Source organism: Talpa europaea, assembly GCF_964194135.1.
Source record: "Talpa europaea genome assembly, chromosome: 14".
In the NCBI taxonomy this organism is placed as follows: Eukaryota; Metazoa; Chordata; class Mammalia; order Eulipotyphla; family Talpidae; genus Talpa; species Talpa europaea.
Genome location: NC_140082.1, coordinates 27,681,286 through 27,708,703, shown reverse-complemented (window position 1 = coordinate 27,708,703; position 27,418 = coordinate 27,681,286). Strand labels below are relative to the sequence as shown.

Here is a 27,418-nt window from a genome sequence, read left to right as displayed (position 1 = left end):
GCTATTATTGTTAACAGAGTAAGGTGCCATTTTATTCTCTTTGATTTAGGAAGACACTGCCAGCTAATAGGGATGTATATTGATTTGGCTCGAAAAGATATCTAGCTCTTTAGTACTTCAGATAAATTGCAGGCATTACCTTGTTGCTGCGTTCAATCCCAACATAATCTGCCTCTTCTGGTATTAGCACAAAGACTTCAGCTTCATAAGCTCCTTCTCCTTCATTTCTTGCATTGATCATGAGCATAAGGTGATTTTCATCTCCAATGATTACCTGATGCTTATCTCTAAAAATGCAGTTTTAAAAGAGTTATTAGGTACTACTCTGGATTCACGGAAGTTTTATTTAAGGAGTTTTCCAGGAGAGAAGAAGGAAGATGTGGAAATGCAAGACAGGGACAAAAGGAAGAGGGTGCATTGTGAAAGGGCGTTGGGAAGAATCAAGAGAACTCCATCTGGATGGGAAGGACAGGAAAACATCCAGTGGTGTGCTGGCAAATGTCTAACAACCAGTTCTCAAAGAAAAAAAAAAGCACTGATTTGTAGCATTTGCTGAGTCCAGTGATGTAAGTCCTGCCACTACGGGCAATTTCAGTCGACCAAGATATGTAGCAAACTGCCAAGAAAATTCCTGAAAATTTAACATTTGATCCCAAGCCAGAATGAGGCAACTCCAGACTATCACTGAAACCATCCAAAAGGAAGAAGACGAGTAGTGAGGCACAGGGAGCGAGATGGTGTAGAAAGTGAGGGGGAGACATGTAATACAAAGTGGACCATAGAAGGGAAGAAAATAGGCAGATGAAAGATCTCGTGTAGCAGAGTGAGGATTTTTAGGTAGTTTAAGGAAATTTAACTCACCCCAAACTTCACATTGAACCAACATTTGTTAGTGCCTATCCTACCTTTAGTCCTTACTTGAAGCTATTGTTTTGGACACTGGCTAAATTGTGAAGTTTGGATAGAGGTTGCCAAGCAGATTCCAAACACTGGCAGTGAGATAGTTGCTGGGAAGGAAGGGAGCACAAATTTGCTCTTTCCTCCACAGGATGTTTTACATCTTAGTCCCATTTCTTTCTATCACATAATGCAGCGCAATTAACAGTGATGGGACAGAGACTCTCCCTTATGAACAACTAGGAAGCCCTTTGATTCTTATTGACTTTGGGATACCTTCTAATTTACTCCATAGGGTGCCATTACCCATTACATTTTTTTCCAGAAAATTAAAATTGATTTTACTTCCACAATTTTAAACATGCCTTTGAATCAAGGGATGCTGCAAAAGCCGGTTTTGCTAAGGTATAGTTAGAACAAGCCTGTCTGAATCCTTTGCTCACATGACTGAGACAAGTAAACATGACCTGAACCACCCCACAGATGAGTTTACTCTGAACAAAAACCCTTTTTTCCACTTTTGCTGAAAGATGAAACAGCTCAGGCAAAATCTAAGGGTGCGTCACTTGACACCAATGACAAAGGAGTGACCCAAACCACAGGCTAACCCAAAGTGTAGTCAAGCTAAAAAATTTCATGCAGTGTGTTTCTTAATAGTAGTTGAAAGTGTATACTTTCTCCAGAGAAGTTTTAAACAAACACCTGTATTCCATTAGATAAAATGCACAAGTTTATTTATTTAAACTTACGGTCTAGCTGACAGCTTCAAATCAGGAATGCACATATTGTCTTCTCCACAGTCCACCAGGATGTGAGCCTGCATTGTGCAAATACATGTGAGGAATAATCTTGGAAAACCTAAGTCACATCCATTTTCTTTGATCTTACAAATTAAACCAAAGCTTTCATTTTCACGATGCCTCTGCCTAGCTAGAAACCCAATGTTAGGCAGTGACCTCCCGATCTAGGCTAGTTTACATATTAGCCCATTTCTAATTCATTCTGAGATCCTGTAAAGAATGCTACTCTGGCAATGTTTTGAGGATTATAGGCTGTATTGCTTCCATTACAGCCACATTTTGAACAAATTAAATCTTGGTTGCACAAGGGGACGGGGCTTCCGAAAACACAATGATGCAGTGTTTTGGAAACATGTTAGGAGAAACTCCCAAATGTTGCAAGCTTGTGTGCAGGAATGAAAACAAAAGGAGCTGGATTTCATCTTAAGGTCACAGGAGCAATGCCCAGGTCCTGACTGAGAGCATACCATCAAAGAATTTCAGCGACCTACCTGTTCACTAACACTGTTGTCCCTGTAGTAGTTCAGTATTGGTTTTACTTCCAGACCTTCTTTAAAGGTGGAGTCATCCAGACTGTAATTCAAACTAATGTTGATTGGAGACAATTTATCTCGGAATTCAGTTTCATCCTGGAGAAAATAATCACAAGCTCAAGAAAGGTTCTGTGAAATACCTGTAAGATGTTAGTCTGTGAAAGGCAGACAACATTTGACTATAGTCAATGGAAATGAATGATGAAGTAATTATCACTGCAGCACCATAGAATAACACTGACTGATGTGGGATGTAGGATTCGACTTAATTAATATATGTTGAGAGATGAAATCCTTTAGAGCTGTGGCTTTATAGAAATATATGCTTCTAGAGGGAATCTTCAGATCCTTCAGATCTTCAACAACTCATCATGTTCCAGTTGCAAAGTAAAAATTATATATACAATAAATGTCATTAATTGGGATTTTAATTTTCATGAGTTTGGCCAAATTTATGAGTCCTCATAGGCTCAGAGAAAGAGAGCATCTTGATTCTCTTACTCTCTCATTATCTTTTCAAGCTAAACCCTCTCTTGCAGGAATGTCAATGAACCTTCAGCACATTTGAAGTTCCCTCACAAAAACAAACAGAACTCCCCTGGGAGTGAGGGGGTAGCCCAACAGCAAGCCCTGTGCACACAGGAGCTCCCTAAACTGTGTAGGGGGCCATGCTACCTTTCAGCTGTGTGGAGTCAGGGTCATAATAAGCTCAGGTGGTAAACCCAGCTTCTCGTTCCAGAGTGTGTTGTGAACCTCTGGCCTTGCCCAGGTCTCCAACTCTAAGTCCTTTCTCAGAGGATGGGAAATGAGAAAAAGTAAATAATCTCAACTAAACAGGAGATAGATAAGTGTGCTGTAAATATTTTGCTTTTTTATTTCATGGTTGGTTTTGGAGTTACTGGGTAAAACACTGCTTTAAAATATAATCATACATTACTTTTAATAAAGGTTTTGAATGCCTAAACATTTTCCTAAACTGGCTATGAAATGTACTTGGCCAAACATCCTCACATAGGACAAAAATTCAAATAAATTGTTTTCAACTTTCATGCTTTTTGGGGGGAGGCAGTTAGAAATGAAAACCACTTGAGTTAGTCCTATTATCAAGATTGTGGTCAGAATAAAAAGAAAGCTTTAGGACCGAATAGAACACATTATTAGGTTGGCTGAAGGGAGGCTCAAGTGGGGAGTGTACAGTCTTACAAGAAAGTTTCCTCCAATTAATGAAAATAGTTGTGGATCTACAGGGACGACTGTGATGGTTCAATGGAGAAAAGTGGTTGCAATGTGCTCTGAGCACAGAGCTCAGGAAAGTGATTCTGAACACTTACTCGCAGGTAAACAATAAAGTCCCGGCATTGGTGGGATTTCTGCCTCTTTATCAGGAGAGAGAAGACCAGATGTGATTGATGATTGTCAAGGAAGAGGGTACGTTTAATGGCTCCCTTTTGTTTCAGGGTATCTAATTGCACCTCAGCGGTCAGACCTAAAGGACAGAAATCAGTAAATACAACCAGGAGAGGAAAACTGTTCTTTTGAGTGCAATGTCTATCTGAGAGACACATTCTAATTTTAACTTGCTTATTTGGGAAACATTTGTTTTTTATAGTTGGAATCAAAAACAATACCTGAGCTGAAAAAAAGTTTTCTAAAATACTACCATGCTAAAAATTTGGTTTGGTAACAATTTTACACAGCCATTCCCCCATGTTAATTTTTACAGATAATATAATAAAAGTAATATTTGTGTAGAAGATGCCATATACTCAACTGAAATCTTGGTATTAATATTCTTTAAATGTTTGTTATGATATGTGCAGAAAAATGCTTATTTTGGAATTTCTTATGCAGTAATTTCTTAGAGTGAAAAGGAAAACACACTTACCAATTGTGTTTGAAATGCTCTGGCCTGCTACTGATGCACATACTTTTAAAGAAAAGCTATGGAAAACAATAATCAATAATTTTTTGGTTAATAGAGTTTTGACTCTGAAGTAAAATCTTTACCTCTTTTCTCTTACTACTCTAATTACAAATACACACAAATAAGTAAACAACTATATAGCCTCCATCCCACCATGTTGATGCAATACTAGTACAATTAAGACAGGGGACATCACAAATGTAGGTAATACTTTACAATATTACTGGAAATTACCTGATTTAATCAATGGATTATGTGCTACCTTTATTTAATAAAGACTTAATGAATATATCCCATGAACCAGGGAGTGAAGAATTAGGCAAGATGGCTAGTAGGGGAACTGCTAGCAATAAAGCCTGAAGATGAGTAGTAACATGCTCTTCCTTTGAAGAACGTGAAGAAACTTGGTAAGGTTGGAGCACAGAGCAAGATGGGGAAGCTGGAGGAGGCCAGGCTGACTGGGTAGATTGGTAAGGAACAGGGTTCCGAAAGTCATGTTAAAGAATTTGGATTTAATCCTAAGAGGCATGGACTACCAAGACATGATTAACCTATATCCCCACTCTGTTTGGAAGGAGAACAGAATTTAAGGCTAATTTGCAGGGAGTTGGGGAGGGAGAACATGAGAAGTTTGGAGGGACTCTCTCAAGATAATTGGGCACAATAATATGGTCCATAAAGACAATAAAAGAGGGGAGCTGTGTAGGAGAGACTTCATAGTTTTGCCTTGAACATGCACTAAACTCAATCCAGGGAAGTGTCTGCCAGGGATTATACTTGACCATATTTAGAACTGTGGTCATTGAGGGAATGAGAAATAGAAATAGATGGTTGTCTCTGACTTTTGAAGATGCTCATCTCCCTTCTAAAAAATGTCAAGCCCTTCCAGCCTGCATTTGAGATGGGGCTTTTTCGTATTTTAAGAAAGTAAAAATACGAGAAAATACTTAAGTATGATTTAATGACAGTTTTAACATATTTCTGAGTAAAATACTACAGTATGACTTGACTATTTCTACAGAATCCAAAAGAAGTGAATAATCCCTAATCATACTTTAATTATGTGTCAGCTTCCTGTGTCAAATATAATGAAAATGTGTCACATCTGGGATTCATCTATCTACCGTGACCTCAGTCAATGTCTCCCTTTAGGGTAAATAATTTGCCACATGCCATTAAGCCAAAAGTTCCCTGGGATGTCTCTGCTATTGCAAGCATTTGTACCACTTCCTCACAGGAATCACAAATTCCAGCCCACTTCTACTTCAATTAGAATTATTCAAGAAAGACGAGTAATCACATTTTTAAATTTAGCAGCAAGGCCTGGTGTTCAAAATTGGAATTTTTTCTTGTATCCAACTTTTTTTTGGAAATATTTGGCTATGTGTTAAAATAGTAGACAAAGATGATGATCTTTTTCAAATAACATAATTGCTATTTATATTATCAACATATATAAATTAAAATAATTTTAGATACAGTGTGTGGTTTAACAGAGACAATTCAAGAGCAATGTTTTTGGAAAAGAACTAGATTAAAGCTATGACTGCGACATTATTTACTGTTTGTGAGAAGATATTTGATTGAAAATGATAGAATCAGTTGAAAAGTTACTCCTGATTTATGAATTATATGTCAGTGTTAGTCTATTTCTTCCTCATCCTCCCTTTCTGTAACCTTAAAATAATTAAGTGGATGATAAACCGTTTTCATACAAATTTAATATAACTGCTACAACATGCTGAATTATTTAGTAATAGTACTCTGACTTAAACCTGCCAGTTTATACATCTTTTAGCAGAACAGAATTGTCAAGTGATAAGTTTCCAAACAACCTATTCTGATCTAAAAAGAAAATGGCAAGATTTTATAATAGTAAATATTCATTCTGAATTTAGAAAAACATAATTATATTATGTATGTTTCCAAACAACCTATTCTGATCTAAAAAGAAAACTGCAAGATTTTATAGTAGTAAATATTCATTCTGAATTTAGAAAAACATAATTATATTATGTATGTTTCCAAACAACCTATTCTGATCTAAAAAGAAAACTGCAAGATTTTATAGTAGTAAATATTCATTCTGAATTTAGAAAAACATATGTTATACTGTTATGTTATATGTAAACACACACATATCTACATTATGTGTTTTCTATATCAGAGTGTTAGGCTTACTCACAGGTCTATACCTAATTATACAGTACACTTCAGTTGTCAGGGAAAGCTGTGAACTATTATTAAATTAGTACTGAAATGTCAAACTAGAATTCTAAACTAGTTAAACTTTCAAACTAAAATAGTCAAAAGGAATAGGTCTGATTGGACATTAAATCAACCCAGATCCCTCATAACATAAATTCTAAATGAAATTGTTTGTTTATAGTAATTCTGCTATGTCAGAAATCAGGACAACACACTAAAATCCTCTAACACTTCTCCTAAAGCAATTCAACTGTGATTGAAATAACTCTTCTGTGATACAATGGTATATCATGTATGTATACTATGTATCATCCATAGCCATGAATGATGGAGAAAGAACAAGGTAAATGAGAAACTAAATCTAAAACTGCAACCAATTTTTTCGACCAATTCAATGATAGTATCGGATTTTACATAAGGTTAGGCACATCTGAAAAGTCTTTTTCAAGTTAGAAAAATGGAAAACTATAGATTTTTACATTTCTAAAGTGAAAAGTTTTCACTAGCTTTATTTTTCTAACTGGTAAATACCAGTTATATTAATTCTTTTGAGTGGGCTTTATTTTTTTTTCTAATTTAGGAAAGCCAGTAGGAGAATCTTTATAAAAGTGCACAGCTGTTTGAAAGACACAGAAATTTACATTGATGGAAGTGAAAAACTGTTTCCCAGTTAGAGTTTACTTAATAGTTTTCAGATGTACAATATGAGGTTATATCAAATACAGACAAAAATTACAGCAAAGAAAATCAACAAATGCCTTTCAATCACTTTGGAAAAACTGAGCTAAATTCCTAGAATAACTTTAAAAAGTATCAAAGAAACACATTCTAGAATGGACCAGCTGCTAATTTTTCATCTTTTAATATTGAGTCATTCAATATTTTGCATGTGAAAATAAATATCTTTCAGAATATGTAATATCTTTCAGAAAATGTGTGCAGAAGAGTCAAATAAGTAATTACAAAGGTAAACGTTATATATTTGCCCATATAACAAGTTGCATTTTAAATTAATGTGATTTAATGCAACAAGAAATGAATCAAAAATAATATTAAATGTAATGTTGTAATTGTATAAATGGTTATGTATATAATTATAATGTTAAAAATAATTTTTTCCATAAAACCAAACATCTCATAATCTGCTAAAACCACTTAAATTTTATGAAAATACTCAAAGGACTAGAAATCCTTAGATTTTTTAGAAAGAAATGATATAGTCAAATGAACATTTTTATATATAAGAACATGCTGCACACACAAAAAGAACCTGGTCCCCAAGCCCATTAGATTATGAATGCATGAATACTGGACTATTGGGCAAATACTGAAGCTTTAATACTTGTGCGCAAGTAGCTCTCACAGTTCATTTCATGTTTATTTAATCATGCCACGGTTTAGAATAGATGCTGGCTCTTTCACATATTTTCTCAGATCAGGTTTTCATTATAATATTTTATGGCTTTAAATCATTTTAAAATGTGCTCAGGGCATTTCCCAGCTACTTTCAAAAGCTGGTAAAGGAAGTCTCCCCAAATTGGGAGCTCCCAGCGAAGGATGTTTTTCAAAGGATTCCTCAGGGTTCTCCTTATGCCCCCCCACCCCCCAGGCTTTGACTCTGCTATGAACTCCTGTCAAGAGGCTGTCAAAAAACACACTGAAATTGGCTAGAAATAATGTCTTTAGGTCAAGACTGGTTTGTTCTGCATTCTGATATTCTCAGGAACAAAACATATCGAGTTAGACTACATCTTCTAGAAAATGAGGGCAATTTTCAAACCCTCCAAATATTTGCTGACTTTTCAAAGGAGATACCAGCTGACATTATCCAATAGGACAGTCCGGTGGCCCTTGAGGATCTACAGATTGAGAAACAAAGTGACATTTTCTCCAGCTTGTTATAATCAGGGTTCATTCTGCAGTCCTTTCAGATGATGACGAGGCTCCAGAACACTGTCAGGAGCTGTATACTCCATGTTCTCTTAAGGTCTGGGCAAAGGAACTATGATTCTATCACTATTCCTGATAATGAAATCATGGCCACAAAAATACAGTTTAGGTCACAGAAATCTCTATTTTTATAATGTTTACATCTGTCTAATTGCATATGCTAAGTTACAAAACTGACATCTGTTTTCAGCATAGGAAACCAAGTAATTTAACCCAAGCTTGACAATTAAAAAAGAGAGAAAAATTGCTTTCAAGACTATCCAAAGTAAGGCATTTCAATTACAGGAGGACTGTGGAAAATGATGTATATCAAAAATAAAGAATTAGCCTACTTTAAAAAAAAAATCGAGAAAGGATTTATATGGGTTAATTTATCCATTATAAAATAATGTATGTTTGATGTAGACATTTGGAAAAATAAATATATGTAAATAGAGAAAAAGCACCTATGACTCCAACTATAAAGATCTACTCTAAACATTTTAGTATTTTTTAAGGCTCTTTTTCTGTGTGTAGATTGTGTGTGACACAGTTGTGATGAAAGTATAAATGCAATAGTGTGTCCTGAAAAATTTATTTCACTTAATGTTGCATGTGGCTATAAAATCTTTGCAAAAATTTTAAAAGAGAAAGAGCATTGTGTGTGTGTGTGTGTGTGTATGTATATGTATCTATATTTGAAAAGTGGCATTCATAAGCATATGCAAATATAAGAGTAGAGGTATTTTTATTATATTTTTCACTTTGGTTAATGTTTATTTTAGTGGCTAAAAAGAGAGCTCCAAGATGTTTCACTTGACATTTCCCTTAAAGTTTTTATGTTTCTTATGTTTCTTGGAACCTGGACATTGGAGAAGTAACCTTCATGTGAAGATTACTTCATTACTTCATTACTTCATGTGAAGATTACTTCACATGAGCATGATATCGTAGACCCCCCCTTTTTCCTTTGAGAAGCAAAACACTTGCCACTTAATTTGGATGCACAGACCCATAGCATCTGCACATTTTGGGAGCATTTTTATAAAAGTAGAGTCTCAGGCCCCACCCCAGACTTACAGGTCCAGAAGCTGAGCTTTCACTAGAGCCCCAGGTAATCTTGTGCGAGAAGCATGTACTCACCAGGCCACAGGTGTCAGAGATCCTGGAATCTGGCAAGTTTTATTTTCAAGATTGATAATCATTGGGTGCAGCAGAAGCTGGGCATCCACAGTCACCACTGGCCTTGCTCTGCAAGGAGAAAACACAGGGTTTTAGTGAGCCACATGAGTGACAGGCAGAAGCCCATCTGCTTCCAGAAGCTACTGCCAACATTCCCAGCCTCTGTGTCAAGAATTTGCATCACCGTGTGAACAGGTGGACACCAGACTCAACTTATTACTCCAGACATATGGTAGCTCATGAATACAAATAAAGGGTGCTATGGGCCTGTCAAGTGAGGCCATGTTCCCAAAGCCGCTTTGTTGATGGAGTGGGCTTGGGGTGTTTTGGCAATATAGCTGTGAAATACTGCTTTGGCATCTGCTAGCTTATATTTACTATCATTCCTGTTTGTCAGTGCTGAGTTTTGCAAATTTTCTTGCCTTTATTGGTGATTGATAATTTTCTGGTCATGCTTTGTGGATTTCACAAAACACATGAAGGTAGAGTACTTCATGCAGAGCAGTGATTCTCAGTCCTCACTGTACAATATAAGGAACCTTAGACACCACACCCAGGCCCCACCACAGATGAATGGAATCAGGACCTCTGGGGGTAAGGGCCATGCAAAGGAATGTGAAACAAAACTTCCAGGTGATTCAAATATGGCCAAGTTTGAGGAGAGACTAATCTAGAGTAAACTCAATTCTAACCACCCAGGTGAGAATAACCAGACAAGAAAATAAATCATAAATCATAGGGGAAAGGAATGCGGCAATTTTTAAAGCTTGGTTCTAAGCTATGATAGCTGAGGAGCCAGGTGTCCAGATGACAAAGTAAAATGGTTGGCCAAGGTTTCCTCTGACAGGAGGAAGGACTGTGCCTTGGGGCTATAGGTTGTTGATGGCACTACTTTAAACAGTTTTATGATTACCACGGTCGGGCCCCCTGTGAATTTTCCTAAACTTGTTACATTATTTTTCTGTGCTTTTTTTTTTTTTTACATAATTTTGTTTTTAATTTTGTGCTAGCTCCAGTCCTTGGAAAAACAGTACGACAGGATTAGATAGACTGGGATGCAGGTATGATTCCTGTGAAGGGGAGAGGGAAGAACATTCCAGTTGGGCTGCTGGGGAGTCTTGTCTCATAGAATTGGGCCTGAATTTGTATCTCTGATATTCAGTAATTGCCTCTGAACAGCTCATGGGAAATACTTTGTGGTGGACTCAGCATAGCTGTTGGGCCATGAGTCTGTCTCCCTCTGTCAGCTTTGAGTGGTACATCATTGTGGCCACCACAGGCATAACCCTTTTTTCAGGTGCTTTGAGAGTTTCAAACATCTGATTTTCTAAAACCTCAAGTGGGGAGTCACTGGTATACATCAGTCCCCTGAGTATGTCTTGGGACTGATAAAAAGGAAAATCTTACCTGTATGAGGAAACCTAACTGGAAACTCTGAGAGTTGAGCTAAGTGAGCACTATAGACCCCATCCACCTGGTCTGTCCAGTACTTCATGATATCACTTCTATGTGAAAACTAACTGCCCTCTCCCTCCATAAAAGGAACCTGAACTCACAAATACAGTGAACAGACTGGCAGTTGCCAGAGGCATGGGGGTGGGGATAGGAGGTAAAATGGATGAAGTGGATGAAAATGTACCAACTTCTAGTTATAAAATAAATAAGTCAGGGCAATGGACAGCATTGTGACTAAATTAACAATACTGTGCTGTATATTTGAAAGTTGCTTAGAGAGCTGATACTAGAAGTTCTTATCAAAAGAAAAAAATGTTTGTAACTATGTGCGCTGATGGATATTACCTAGACATATTGAGGTGGTTATTTCACAAAATATACAAATACTGAATCAAGCTTTTCACCTGAAACTAATATAATGTTATCTGTCAGTTATATCTTTAAAAAAAATTGCACACCACCAACCACATACCTGTAAACAGCTACTTTTCCTGTTCCGAATGCACCCACAATTAAATCTAAAAAGACAATAATATAAAACACATGCACAGCTGTTATAAAATTTAACCTCATGATCATAAACAGCACATGAAGCATCTACGTGCTGATTGTGGAAAAAGAATCATAAAAATAGAAATCATGCCTTTATGACATTTTGGATAGGATACTGAAACCACTATAACGAATTCAAATGACACCTACACCAGCAGATCTCAAATCCTTCTGAAGTAGGGAAAGTCAACTTTCTAGGAATGCTTAAGAAATTCATCATGACTATTTTTCCTCTCCTCTTCCAGACTCAATGTGCACATCTTATGGAAAGCAAAGGGAAGACACGTAGGTGTGGAATCTACTGTGTACAAGTCTCCTTAGACATTTTGTTTCATTATCCCCCTATCCACCAGTAGTATTAACCATAAAATAGGACATTTTGAGTGTAATTTTGATGCAACCATTTTCTTGCTTTTCATGGATAATATGCATGGTGAGTACACTTTTGTCAAAGTGATCACTTATATATGAGTAATTGATGTCATAATGCCCTTAAATAACAACAACGATAACAATAAATAGCAATATTGCTACTTACTCTAGGCCAGGGATTCTTTACATGATTGACCTTGATTGATTTTTAACAAGAGGTAGGAAGTCCCATTATTAGTGCAATTTTGCAGATTTAGTGAATTGAGGCTTGAGTGTAACCTACAAATTCACTAAAGTGTACACAGGTTAGAAGAGGTGGAGTCAGACACTAGCAGTGTTAGCTATAGAGCAGTCATTGCCTGGTTGAGGGATGATATTCACAATTATCTCCGTGATTCGCTAATATATTGGTAAAACTATCTGTTTTTCAAAATCTAATGTATAATGGCCATTCTTAGTGGATGCAAACAGAAGTATAAACAACAGTGACTAAATCTGCAGAAGTAAAAGTAAGATGTAGATCTAAGAAAACTGGATTTGGTCGAAATAATGGCCACAGAGGAAAACTCATAACAATTGAAACTAAACTGGTTAATTCTAGTAGAAAAGAAGGGGAAATGGAGAAAGAGTGGGGGGAGTTATTGGGCCACTCCATATGGAAAATGAATCAGGGAATTAAATTAGTTTAATGGCGTTTGCACAGGAAAATGATTTGTAGCCTCATTCCCTTGGCAGTCACCTTTCTAGTACAGAGGAAAATACAGACTGCAAGCAAATAAGATGCTTCTCTGGAGGTTTCTCTTGGCTGGGCCAGGGCAGGATGGAAGTGCCCCTGCCATAACCCTCAGCCAATGATGGATAGGGGAACTGGACCAGAATAGGGCCCACAGCTAGCACAGCTTCCTTTTACCCCTCACATGAGATACTTCTGAAGCATGCTGTTTCCTAGATTTTCCCACGAAGGTAGAGTCCTCATTGCCCATAATGTCAACCTGTTCAATTCTAATCTTTTATTGCCTCTTTTCTTTCCATGTCTCTTTGGTTTAGTGATGCTTTTTTTGGGATTATTTCCCAAATAAACTGTTTGTTTCTAGTCCTTGCCTTAATATCTTTTCCGGAAGAATCCAACCTAAGACACAGTAATTCTTATTAAAGTGTTTTTTTTTTTTTTTAAAGAATTGTATACTTCAGGGGTAAGATGACAAAGTGTCTCATGATTTCTAGAATCAAATTCAGATAATAGAGTCAGGATTGAACTCCAAAGCTCCATATTTGAAAAGATGTCTATGTTAATGTTCAAACAAGTCAAATGAAAGGCATTGAATGAGTTTTGTATTTGTGAGATTAAAGAGCAAGTTAAGAAAAGTTAAACTCAGTCTAAGCTTCATGGAATTAAAAGATTGCTTTCTAAGGGTTCAGATCTTTGAAATTAGAAGCCAAAGTTTCTAAGTTTCCAATTTTAAAAATTAAAACAAAAATTTACATCAGAATTTCAACTGCTTTCATATTTATTTTTCCTGTTACTTTCACCTCTTGCAGCATATCAGTGCATTTTTGCTAGGTCAGGAAAAAAGAGCTACTGATTTGAAGAAACACGAACTTGCTTCTTACTGTGTAATCACAGACTCCAATATTTAGACAAGTGTAACACACGTGGCCGCAGGCCAGACCCGCATCTGTTGACATGACACCAGCTAGGAGAGTTCTGTTATGAACACTGATAAGGAGGAATTAAGCGCTTTGTACTTAACTCCAAATAAGGTGAAGTATTTATCAAGATTAGACATTTTAGTAATAACAAGTGAATTTTAAGAATTAATTCTCTGGAAATGGCAGAGAGAAGACTGTAAGCTCTTCCAGGGCAGGGATAATCTTTCTTCAGGTTTGCATATCACATTTGCATATCTCCACTTTATCCAGTGGTGTGAATTGAAATAAATGAAGAAATAAAGGATCTTTGTATCCACAGTAATAATCTTTGTAAGACAGTACTGTGAACTAAGGAGAGAAGTGTCAATGAGGTAATAGACTGAAGGGGAGAGAGATGGAGCAAATACCACCATTAAGACAGACTAATGTAAACCACAGTGAAATTCTGCTGACTTTTGCAGACACACTTGAGGGTGTTGGGAGAGAAATACACACACAAACAAGTTCCAGATTCTAGAAAATAATATACAGACTGCATCATGACTAGATTTGTTGCCATATATGTTTTTAATTTTATTTTTTATTGAGTTAATGTTGTTTTACATGGTTATTTGCGGTTTTAGAGGTATAAGATCTCCCCTTTCAGGTGCTGTTACTATATCACACCCACTGCCAAAGCACCCACAGTTCATACCCATAGTGCATGCCCTCCCCACATTGTTCTCTCCTTGCTTCGCCCAACCCCTCCCAATAGTCACAGTTCCACATAGATTGTCACTATAGATGAGAAGTTGAGAGACCCTTCTGGTGATAATATGCAAGAGGCTTTGCATTTAGGAACTTTACATCCTGTGCCTTCTGGTGGGAATTTTCCTACTCTGGAAAAATTAAACAACTGGCAAAACAGACCACAATTTTCTTCATGAGAATGTGGCCACGGTTATTCAGAGGCCAAGAAAACAGTTATCTACCACAAAAGTATGTTTGTCTTTTGAGACACCACCTTGGTATCATGCCTGCTGGAAAAGGCCAGAAGCATTTATGCACAAAACCTTGAAATGATCAGATCTCTCGAGGGGAAGAGAATTGATTTGCTGTTTTATATTTCTAACCAATTTGTCCTTCTAAAATATGTGATTTGTTTTGATAATTACTATGTAGTTCTGTGTGTGTGTATAAAATGTTATATACATATTCCATATATATGTTTGTGTATGTGGATAGACTCATGTAGGTGTATATGGATATACACATAGACATATATGCACAAAATATTTTCTAAAAATCTTGCATATTCCATTATGCACAGGAATTTAAATGATAATCAGAAGACAAAGAAATTTTGGTGCTAATATTTGGATTCCTAACTCTGCAGATTTTCTCCCTCACTTTGAGATAACAGATCTTATATCATTGTCTAATGTTTACTTTCCTTTCTTGTAAAAACTTCTTAAAGGCAGTCAGAAAACAAAGAAAACTGTTGCCTTTCTTTATATATAAACACTTTAGCCAGCAACTAAAGTTGATTCTTTCCATTTAGTCAAAAACTGTTCTCAAAATGCTGGAGTCCTTTGTTATCAACTCACACTGCCTGAGAAACATAGTTTATTTTACTTTTGACTTTTAATGGAACAACTGAGTACTTTTAAGGATACAAAAGGGAGACATTAGCATGAATGCAGGATTAGTTGGCAAGAGAAAATAACCCTAAAAATGTGAGGTCATAGGAATGTATTATACTTCTGTTTTGTATTTTATTTCTTCAAAATTATTATTTTTAAACAACAAGAAGAAAAGAGCCAAGCTTTTAAAGTGTACTTGGTATATGGGGCCTGATTTCATTAATCTATGAAGGAAAATCTAGAGTTGCAGGAAGTTTATGTGAAAACATCAGCTTTGTTTTGAGTGTGGATTTTAAGTTTGGGCCTAGGTAGGCAGAGGCAGGGAGAGAGACAGTGGATATTTTAGAAGGAAGGAGACAGATGGGGGAGAAGACAATAGGAGGAGAGGTGACAGTCTTAGATTAAAGAGTCACCCAGAATTGTTTCTATCTATGTGGCCATCCTACCTGCACATTTCATAAACTTAGCTTTGCTATCATTACTTTACCACTTTATACTCCCTCATCATAATGACAAATACAAGAGAATGCTGAAGTCTGAGTATGAGTGCCATCAGACACCTCTTTTTTTTTAATCTTGAATTTAAAAGTATTTATTATTTTAAGATCATTCCAGACAATGAGAACTGCCATAAAGGACTTCTAAGTAAGCGAGGAACATGGCAAAGTAAAATTAACAGTTGTATGAAAAAATTATGATTACTCAAAGGGGAGACCTCCATAAACACGAACAAAAAATGCAGAAATCAAAAGGAATTTTAAATTTAAACTTCTTTTGCAAAAAATTCAGAGCAAGATTGAAAGAGAAGTGAAAGAAATGGGGGTGGTGGTGGCAAGGAATGTTTATAATTTATATGCCTGATCAAATGTGAATATTTTCCAATGCTTACAAGAATGTCTGGATCCTAGTAAAAAAAATGTTATTATTATTGAATCTAATTTGTAATAAATTCATACAAATTAATAACGAAGTATAAGCACTTTAATTAAAAGATTACGGACAGTTCATGTAAAAACAAATGACGACAAAGATATGAAAAGATATTCAAATTCTCTAGTCATCAAAGAAATACAAATGAAAGCAACAGTGAGATATCATCTGACCTTTCAAACTGGAAAAGATGAAAAAGATTAATACAGGCATGTTGAGTAGAGAACCAAAAACCCAGAGCTCATACCCTCTTGTTAGAGGGAGTGTACATTGGCACAATTTTCTTGTAAGGGATTTTGCTGATATGTATGAACAATGCAAACCTTTGACCCAGCAATTGCAATTTGAGGAATAAATCCTGAGGTTATGTTGGGCAGTTGTGCAAAGATGCATCAAACAAAAGCTAACTTTCTAAACATTTAAAATACACTAGTTCCTTTGTTTCAACAATTTCAAGAGGTAAGCACCTTAATTTTCTCCATTTTCAAATGAAGAAAATGAGAAACTAAATACGGTAAGTGGCAGGATCCAAGTTTGAACCCAGATTTTCTGGCTGAGGATCCCACACTCAACTATTTTTATTTAACTACCTTTACAGAGCATATGTATAGACTATTTTTTCTCTCTTTAAAAATTAAAACAAGATGTATTTTACATACAGTCAATTTTCATCCTTTTGGTGTCCTGCTTTAAGAGTTGTCATAAATACATTCGGCATGTAACTGTCACTACAACAAAAATTTAGAACAGTTCTGTCATCCCAAATGTTTCCCATGCCATTTTGTAGTCAAGTCCTCTCCTACCCCTAGACCCTGAATCTGCAAATCTGTTTTCCAAATATCACGTAAATGGAAGCATTTAGCATGTCACCTTTTAGATCTGGTTTCTTTTTGTTCAACTTAGTGTATCTGAGAGTCGTCCATGGTGTTGTGTGTATTAGAAGTTCATTCCTTTTTATGCCAAGCTGTATTTCACTCGTGGATGGCCCATAGTCTGTTTTTCCATAGGTGGCTAAGAGACACTTGCGTTGTTTCCAGTGTTTAGAAAGTCACTACAAAGATCCAGACAGGTTTTTCTCTATCTGCAGTCCACTTTTGATTTGCAAATTGTCTCTTGGTGAAACTCCTTAGCATCTTTGAAGCTGTCTTTTAAATGCAATGTTTTCTAGGCTAGAAAGAGGCTAGAAATTGGTAAAAGTGGGCAGCTTTGTCTTGTACCTAATTTTAGAGGAAAAACTTTTGGTTTCTTACCATTTAGCATGATGGTAGCTGTGGCTTTGTCATATATGGTCATTATTATGTTTAGGTATGTTCCATCTATCCCCAGTTTTTGAGAGTTTTTATCAGAAATGGATGTTGAATCTTATCAAATGCTTTCTCTACATCTATTGATATAACCATATGATTTTTATCTTTTCTTTTGTTGATGTGGTGAATTACATTGATAAATTTTCAGATGTTGAGCCATCCTTTTGTCCCTGGACTAAATCCCACTTGATCATGTCATAGGACCCTTTTATTATATTATTCTACTTGGTTTGCTAAGATTTTGTCGAGGATTTTTGTATCAATGTTAATAAGAGATATTGATCTGTAGTATTTCTCTATGTTTTGTTATGTCTTTGTCTGTGTTTGGTATCAGAATGAAGTTGACCTCCTAAAATATCTCTAGATAATTTTTAACTTCTCCATTAACCCAGTAGCGATTCAGCATTGTGTTTTCCAGTCTCCACTGTTAGAGGTTTTCTAAATTTCTTCTTGTGATTGATATTTATTGTGATCAGAGAAGAGGTTTGATGTGACTATATTTTAATTAATTTATTGACACTTGTTTTGTCACCCAACACATGGTTTATCCTTGAGAATGTTCCATAGGCACTTGAGAAGACTGCAAGCTAGAGCAATTAGGTAAGAGAAAGCTGTGTGATGAATCCAAATTGGGAAAGAAGAATTAAAACTATAACTATCTGAAGATCACATACATGATAATATATATAGTAAACTCTATAGACTTCACTAAAAAAAGAAAAAACTATTGGAAGCAATAAATAAGTACAGTAAAGTGGGTGAAGTTTACAAAATTAATTTACAAAACTCAATCTCACGACCTGTGCAAACAACAAACTAGAATAGAAAGAAATTTAAAAAAATACCACTTATTATTGCATAAAAAGTATTAAATACCTAGGGAAAAATTTAACAAAGAGGTGATGGACCTATAAAAAGGAAACTGTAAGATTCTGTTAAAAGAAATAGAAGGAAACACAAAGAAATGGAAAGTTATTTCTTGTTAATGAACTGGAAGAATTAACATTGTTAAAATGGCCATATACAGCAAAGCTATACACAGATTCAATGCAATTCCTATTAAAGATTAGATAAGCATTATTGAAATTTATATGGTACCACAAAAGACCCCAAATAGCCAAAGCAATCCTGGCAAAAAGAGAAAGAATGAAGTATCACACTGCCAGACTTAAAACTATACTACAAAGCTACAGTAATCAAAACAGTATGGCACTAAAATAAAAAATGACTCCACAGACCAATGGACTAGAATTGGGAATCCAGAAATAAAACTACACTTGATATGGGCAGTTAATCTATGACACAATCAAGTCAATACACTGGAGAAAAGAAATATCTGCAACAAATAGTGTTAAAAAACTGGATAGACACATGTAAAAGAATGAAACTTGACAACTGTCTCACACCATATACAAAGGTTAACTCAAAATGGACTAAAAACTTGGATGTAAGAACTAAGCCATCAAATACATATAAGAAAACAGACAATACTCTCCATTACATTGACTTTATCAATGTCTTTGGGGACTGCATGCCAACAGCATGTGAAACAAAAGCAAAAATAAACAAATGGGACTATATCAAATTAATAAGCTTCCACATAGTGAAAGAAACTTTCACTAGAATAAAAAGACACCCCATTATTCTTCCTCTCTGGTTGCCTCAGTTTCATAATCAGATTTTTTTAATTCATTACCAAATAATAAATGCAATGTTTTATTTCAAGTGGAAAATGATTGAATGAATGGTAATATATTAGCAATCATAAATTCCAGTTCATTTTGCACTGTTTTCCTAATGGCTCTGGACAAATCATTATTCATTGGCAAATTTGTGGTGAAGTCTTCAAGGTTCTCCAGATGAGAAAGCCAACAGCTCTGTCAAATTGGTTGGGGTCACACAACTGTGCTTTCTCTGCTCTGATCTATAATCCAGAACTCTCTTTTGCCTCTTTAGTCAGATTTGTACTGGAGGATTTGGATCTTTCTTGCCTTCATTGCGAAACAGCCAGTTCCCAGCATTCTCCCTGGCTGAACCACACCTGGACAGCAGACCCACTAACCTCATGACTCGGTTGCCGAGCGCATCATTCACAGACATGACTCCTATCTTGGCATTGCTGTGCTCACAGCTTATAGCATCTCTTCCAGGCATTTCTCATCACTTCAGGCTCCCTTTCTGCTTAGTGCCTTCCCAGGGCATGTGTGTTTTTTAAAGATGAATGAGGATGGTCATTTAAAGTTGTTTACCTAAATTTACTAAAGGTCTACTCACTTCATACAAGGATAGCATTAAGAGAAATGACAAGATTTAAGATAATGTGTAAAGTGATGGGGTTAAAGACAGTGTAAATATGGCAATGTTGACTTGTAAGTGGTTATGAAATTGGCTTAAGTGTTTGGCACTGGGAAAGTGGCTCATGTCTGTGGGAAGCAGGCATTTAGATAAGTCTTCTTGAGTTTGGCAAATGTGTTAATCTAAAAATAGACAGAGGCAGCCTTTCTTCCTTGCTTCTTTATGCAACATGCAAAATATTACTGAGAGGAAGGTTATGAGTTGAGGAAGAAATGTTTGAAAAAAGTGTATGATTTTATCCCAGAAAGTAGTAATCCGAGCAATCTGTCTGAAATGCTTCCAAATGAACTTTGAAGAAAAACATTTACAAGTTGGAACGTGGTATTAAGTTGCAACATTCTAATTTACCAAGGGTTTATTTTTCTTTAAAAAAAAATCCCACACACAAAAAAATAAGAGTGAAGTAACAAACAATGAGTCTGCCTTATGAGAATAGTTCTTTATACATTATTATTACCCTTGGCTGCAAAAATCACTCCTCTCCCTTTGCTATTGCTTCATGCATCCCTGGTTGCCTTCTGTGTCATTGTATCAAAGGTATTTCTTTGTCCTTGTTGAGGTCACAAAATATGTGTGCTAGCCAGTCAATTGCTAGAAGTAATGGAGGAGAAACTGTTTCTTTAGAACCAGTCTTGTTTATAAGTAGCTACCTATTGGGAATGATTTCACAATTTCCAGAAGAGACGGGTATCTCCCAAGCCACTTCCCCATATCCAATCTGCTAGAAAAAAAATCCTATGATTGAAACCTTTTGGGACATTGTAAGTTTGCTAACTATATGTATTTGGAGAGAGGTCTTTTAAAAAGGTAATTAGGTTAGAGGTCATAAGGGTTGGCCCCAATTTAATCTGACTGGAAAAAGACGAAATTTGGACTTAGACACAGAAAGAGACAATGAGGACACAGGGAGAAGTCAGCCATATGCAAACCAAAGGTGAGAAATCATTAATTAAACATTAATTAAACGACCCTGCCCACATCTGATCTTGGCTTTGTAGATTACTGAACCAGTATTTCTTGCTGTTTGAGTCACCCAGTGTGTGGCAGTTTGTTAAGAGAGTTGTACTGAATGGATGCACACACACACAAATTTATAGAGATGAGGAGGTAGGGGATGAAGAAAGAACACTTATTTCAGAGGTTCCCTCTACCAAGCATCCTTATTCAACAACTCTTTACTGAATAGCATGTGCCGAGTCCTGGCTGGCTGCCGAGGACTCAGCACTGAGCAAGCAGACACATATCCTGCCCTCAAGACACAGTTTATCAGTCAATATTTCATGTGTCTTGTTAAAAATGCAAACTAGCACCCACTGAATAAGTCCCCAGGTCTCCAATATTACATTGTATTGAAGAGAATAAAGATACTGGGTCCTGTTCCACTACACATTAGGAAAGGAATTAGTGTAAGTTTCTGTATCTGGTATGGAGAAGCCATGAGGAACAGAGAGGAAAGGATGCCAGGGGTGAGAGGCTGCACTCCCCCGAGGGAACTTCATTTGCTTTGCAATTAAGGCTGAGGACTGGCCAGACCCCAAGTTTCCTGTTGTACACTCATACTTTCATGAATTTCTGGTACTTTTTTGGAAAACCAGCTTATAATAATGTGATTACAGAAAAATGTCAATAAGAAAATAGAAAATGTCATGTAGAAAGAAGAGCATCACATGAGCAGTGTCCTCAAACAGAAAGTCCTCAAAAGGACTTTGCTGCTTTTAGTTGCCTTGTAAATCTCTCAGATCCTCAACTCATAGGAGACTTTAGGCAGAAATTACTAGAGTAATTACATTAAGACATAGGTCTAGGTCTGCCACAAAGTGCCGGGGTCTAGGTCTGCCACAAAGTGCCGGGACCTCAGTATTAGAATTTATTTCCCATCCCTTCCATTTTCATTTGGTGGATGGTGCTGAGAAATAACAATTCACTTGTAGAGTTCTTTGTAGTTTGCAAATTGCCTTCACAATAACCCCGAGGGATGGGGGACTGACCTGATGACTTCCTTTTGTAGCTGGAAGACCTAACGTTCATTGAAAGATGTCCAAGGTTTCAAAGAAGTTCAAGGCTTCAGAGCTGAGGATAGTAAGTGAAGAAAGAATAGGGCCCCAGACTCCTGCTCTGGCATTGCTTCTCTTACTCTGGCTGCTGCTTCTGGTTCTCAAGGGCTAACAGTTTAAGAAGCAATTGGCATTTAAATGCCCAGTAAATACAGAGCTAGGGCCAAAGTTTCCCCATGTCAGAAATAAGTGTGCCCCTTTGAGTGGACCCTCCTGTGATCTCAGTAGAAGAACACCAAAGTTTTTTTTAAGGGGTATCATCATTTCTTCTTATGTTTCTATTCTCATTCTGCACAAGAATAACATAGTTTAGTAGGTTTCATTTAAGAAAGTTAGAAAGCAGGTGAAAAAAAGAGGAGAGCAGCAGTTTATATGCCAGTGTGTGTGACTGCAGGGAACTTTGTTCATTCATTCATTCATAAATATTTATTTATTTATTTTTGTTCTATGTGTTTGGTTTTTTTTTTACACAACATTGTTCATTTTTAAACAATATTTGCTTCCCCCCCAGGTGTAGTCCCCATAGAATTTCCTTCACCAATGCACCTGTGCACCATCACCACAGTCCCTGTGCTCACAAATATTTTTTATTAGGTGCCTTTAGCACCAGCCAGTGCTCTGGGCTCTAAGGATTCCACAGTGAGCAAAACAAAATCCTGTGCTTGCCCTCACCTAGTAAAGTGTCCAGTCTAAGACATTTATCAAATAATCACATACATGTGTAATTTCAATCTGAAATAAATGTTTTTAGAAAAAAAAGACAATAGTCAGGGAAGGCTTCCTGAGGAAGTGAACTGTGAGCTGAGTTCCTAAGTGGGAAATGAATTTATGGGAAAACATTCAGGGTGAATAGAGGCAGAAGGGCTGCTTCAAGGGAATAACACTAAATTATGACTTTTAAATTGCGTATTAATTAATTTAATGATTATATGGAATGATTCACAGAAAGAACATGCAGTGGGAGGTCAGAAATGTGGAGGTTCTAAGTACACCCCCACTATTCCACATCCCTCATCTCCTCCTCCCCATGTCCCCCCCCACATAAAAGCGAATACCACAGAGCAGCAAGTATTAACTATCTTTATTTACATTAACTATATAAGTCAGATCAAGCATAAATGATATCCTGTCATATTTACTGGTGCCTTGGGTTTCAGAAAGAAGCCAGTTCCTGTGGTGGTGTGTTAATTCAAACTAGAACCAACAAACTTCTAGTTTCTGGTATGGCACTTAAGAAGCTTAGAATTGCTACTCCATCCTAACAAATAAAAAGCCAAATGATCTGAAAAACCAACAAGGCTTTGGGATCCATAAATGAAGTAAGGTCATAGGGCAAATGCTTCCCCCAAAATGGAGAGACTGACAGGGAGAGGCTCGGAACTTAATGCCAGCCAGTGCGTGTAGAAATCCTAAACTGGAATAAGTGGATTTCTGGAGGCTCAGTGTGGACAACCCTGAAAATTAACAATTCTAGGGGGGGCTCAGTCACCAGGGTGAGTGGGGGACACTTTTGTGAGTTTTATGTGCAGTGTCACCACCAGGTTCTCTACTAGAGAGATGTCCTCTTGGGTTTTTTTGCAAGGGGAGGGGAAAAAAACATTTTTTATATACTCAAGGCTTCAGTTACTATGGTCAGCTGTGGTCAGAACAGCTGGCAAATGCCCTGGCTTTACTCCTTCTATTCACCTGATTCAGTGCAAGACTATTGACTAGGATTCTTTCATGGCCTTTGACCTCAAGATTCATTTTCTTTATATTTCATTGCTAAAGACAGAATAGTTAAAGCATCATTTTGAAATATGAAATATATCTTTTCCATTATTTTTCTACTATAGTACCAATTATTTGATATGCCATCCAAGTCCTTTTATTTTTGTTCCAAATTTGCTTTTCATTGATTCTGTTATGTGTGGTTCCATCAATTTGGAACAAAATTGCATGGGGAGGACACAGCATCACTCGTGTGGTTTTCTTACCAAAAATATCTAACCTCAGTCTAATCATGAATAAGCATCAGACAACTTATTCAGAATGTCTAGTCAGTTCTCTTCAAAAATGACAAAGTTGTGACAGCAATGATCAAGAACCTGTCACATATTGGAGGAGACCAGAGAGATGTGACAACTAGATGCCACTGGGATTCTGGATTGAATCCTGAACTAGAAAAAGAACCTAAAGTGACAAATGGCAAAATTCTATTTGAATTTCTAATAGGTCCATAAATTAATTAATAGCTCATTATACTATGGATATATAAGATCTTAATATTAGTGGAAGCTGGGTGAAGGGTTTATGGAGCAGTCTTTACTATTTTTGAGACTTTTCTGCCAGTTTAAAATTATTTTCAAAAAAGTCATATAATTTCACTAATATTTTTTAAGATAGAGCCTTAACAATTTATCCCATATTACAGACATATCTGGGAGGCAGTAAGTCTAGATCTTAGATTATATAATCAGTGGTTTAGAACCTAGAAAGACCCTTCAAGAGTATTCAATAGCATATCATTTTTAGGTGAGGAGAAGTGGAATTACTAATCACAATGGCTTTGGAGAACAGGTTCTAGAACTAGTCTTTCATCTCTCCATTTTAAATTCTACTTTAAGACACTACTGGATTCAAGTCCAGCAACTCTTCCAATCGACTTAATTCAATTTAGCCTAAATTGAAAAGATATTTTTATAAGAAAGTTAATATTCTAATTGCTAATGTGTTTGTAATGAAATTATGGAAATCTTGCTCATTAAGAACATGTTTTGCATTTCATAAAAACTTGAGTTGCAATTCGAGAAGTAAAAATAAATTTTGACTATAAGATTTGAACTTCATTGAACTAAACTTCAAGTCAATTTCAAGAAATGCAAGGCTTGATTAAAATGCATATTCCCTTGATATTATTCCCAAAGCTACCCTTTGATTTATTCTCCTTGCTCAGTTGTTTGCTTGTGCACGTGAGCGTGCGCGCGTGCGCGCACACACACACACACACACACACTCATTCAAACAAATGATGGGTCATTTTATTTCATTTGATATAACTGTCTGAGATGGCTTCATGATATAATCATCATATAACAGGGCCCTGAACAAGACAGTGATAATCTTGGCATTCAGCCCATGTTTTCTTCTAGTTTTTATTGCCTGTAAGATTTCTGCTCCTTAATAAAACATACACTTCCCCTCCCCCACCCTCCCAATCCTGGGCAGCGCATTTAGCAGATGGCCTTGTTATACAATCATGCTAAAGGGATTAGTCTCCATCATTGAATTTTAGGGATTCCTGACTATCACAGCTGTTTCTTCTCTGAAATGCTTTCACTCAAATAATGTATACAATGCACTCCGGTCAATCCTGGTTTTCCAATGAGTACCAAGATAGAAACCTGAACACATCTATATTTTGAATAAAAGAAAGAATTTTGGTGCCAGAAACAAAAATATTTATGATTCCTATTTATGTATGTGTGCCAATGACAATATTTATTCTTAAGAAGCCTAAAAAAATACTGAGTAGTTAAACTAGATGTTAGGAAAATTACTCCAAACATTATGTCTATGAAAGAATATATATTTCTATAACATCTCCCCATTATACTCTGGTACACTAGCTCAAAAATCCAGTCATATTAAAACATCACCTCTTCTGTACTCACCCCCCACCTCCTCTAACTTCCATCAGTCAGTCATTACCAAATTTTGTCTATTTTTCATTTACATTAGTTTGTCAATTCCTTTTTTGTGATTGCCATTGCCGTCACCCTCGTTGGGCCTAATTTACATGAAATAAATACCTTTAAATGGCAAAGGGGTTAATCAGGAAGAGAATTTTCCATTCCTGGTGCCCAGTAAATCACAGTTGTGAGAAATGGGAGAAGTCCCTTTTGCCTCATTTCCTTAGGAGTGGAAAGCAGGACGGAGGCAGAGGTGGAATTACATCATAGCAAGGCCTCTGACATAAGGGAAAATTTCTAGTGAGGGACCAGCAAGAGGATTTTACGAGTAGTTCTCAAAACCAGCACAGCTTCAAGAACCATGGCCTTACCCTCGTATTTTTATTTTTCTGGGGTAGGGAAAGCGAAGTCATCCTGTGAAGTAAGCTTGGGGACCATGGAGATTGAACGAGAAAAAGAAAAGAATAAAAACTAGTTTGTATAAGAAAAAAATACCTCTGAAATATAGTCTTATTTGAAAACTTGATGGAAGAGTTGCCATTTATTAACCTATGCTCTAGATAATATTTCAATTTAAATATATCATTTTATATAAACAACTTCATTTCACCTTCATGCCCAATGTATTATCATCTAATTTTGTAGAGAAAGAATTGAAGTTTAGATAGGTTCAGAAATGTTCTCTTTTATGTGCAAGATTGTTCTTTAGTCTCTCTTTCTCCTACCTTACCCCCCAACCTTGACCCCCCCCACCATGTCCCTTTTTTTGCCCATCCTCAATAGAAAAGTTGTTCCATGTTTCTCTCCTTCTTGGTCCTTATTTAGGAGACTTCAAAGGCTTTATGATTCATACATCCTTTATTTCTTTTACCTTGTAGAAGGCACATTCTGTCTTTCAAGTTCCCTGGTATGCAAAGACTCTGATAAGCATAATAAATAGAATTAATAGCAATAGCTTTTTAAAATAATGGTTTATCTGAAATCACAACCCACGAAAACTGAACCTTAATAGGTGCTGGAGTAATAAGGTGTGTAGGTGGAAATTAGCAATGGTTAAAGGACTAATGTAGGTGGATCAATCTAAGGGTAATCTCAGAAACCTAAATGAATTTAATGAATCACCCTGACATATTTTGGGAAAGAATCTAAGAGACCTAGATTTTTGATTATTTAAAATTGGAATATTAACCATTGTTTATTTGACCAACATTATATAATCTAAGAAAATAAATTTAACCAGATGTTCTTGAAATTTCCACAGATAGGAAGCACTTGATACAATATACAGGTGTCCCCCAATTTTCAAAAGTTAGCATTTGGCAGAAGACCCAAATTGGTACCTGTTTTTGCTAACCAAAAGAAATCTGAAAAGGACTTTTACTTTAACAATAAAAGGCAAACATAAACCCAAGAAAATGCATTCAACATTTTCTTTGTAGCAGTTATTCTAGAAGCAGAGGTATCCTAAGCAGCAAGTTTCCACTTCCACTCATTTTTTTTCCTGTGAGCATAAACTGCTCTAAAAATAATGCCTATTAATTTAAAAATATATATAAAACAAAAATACCCAGAAATTTGTGAGTTCTTCTTAAAATAAAAGACTTAACGCTTAAAATAAAAATAGTCTGGCCCTGCTATTCTTCTCCATGGGAGCTGCTTTATACAGGTTGTGGATTTATTCAATCATTTCTGCTTTTACTGTACTATATAGTACTATTTTAGATTTTATGTGCTATTTGGTAGGTTGATGTGACTTGGTAGGTTATTTTGGGGATCTAGGAATGCTCAAAACTCCTTTCCATATAAATTAATCCTAATTGCTTTTTCTCTTTTTACCATCTCAACTCGCCAATGGCTTCATTAGTAGCACTACTTTTGGATAATGGGGAAAACCAGTAATACTAGATATGCTTTGTGCCCACTACAGAGTCTGTGTTACTGCCATGAAAGATTTCCAGCAAATTTATAATAGTATGT

The 27,418-nt window shown here is 36.2% G+C and overlaps 1 protein-coding gene across 3 annotated transcripts in view; it reads right to left on the bottom strand.

The window, feature by feature from the left end:
- ITGA8 (integrin subunit alpha 8) overlaps positions 1-27,418 on the bottom strand; it is a gene marked incomplete at its 3' end in the record, with an annotated part of 135,727 nt that overhangs the window by 51,171 nt on the left and 57,138 nt on the right. For all 3 annotated transcript variants that reach the window (XM_084253882.1, XM_084253880.1, XM_084253881.1), the window contains 7 exons: positions 11,401-11,446; positions 9,435-9,542; positions 4,116-4,171; positions 3,562-3,716; positions 2,189-2,326; positions 1,647-1,714; positions 140-287 (listed from right to left, as the gene is read on the bottom strand). In XM_084253882.1, coding sequence (XP_084110008.1) covers positions 140-287; positions 1,647-1,714; positions 2,189-2,326; positions 3,562-3,716; positions 4,116-4,171; positions 9,435-9,542; positions 11,401-11,446 — 719 coding nt within the window. The remainder of the gene's footprint in view (positions 1-139; positions 288-1,646; positions 1,715-2,188; positions 2,327-3,561; positions 3,717-4,115; positions 4,172-9,434; positions 9,543-11,400; positions 11,447-27,418) is intronic.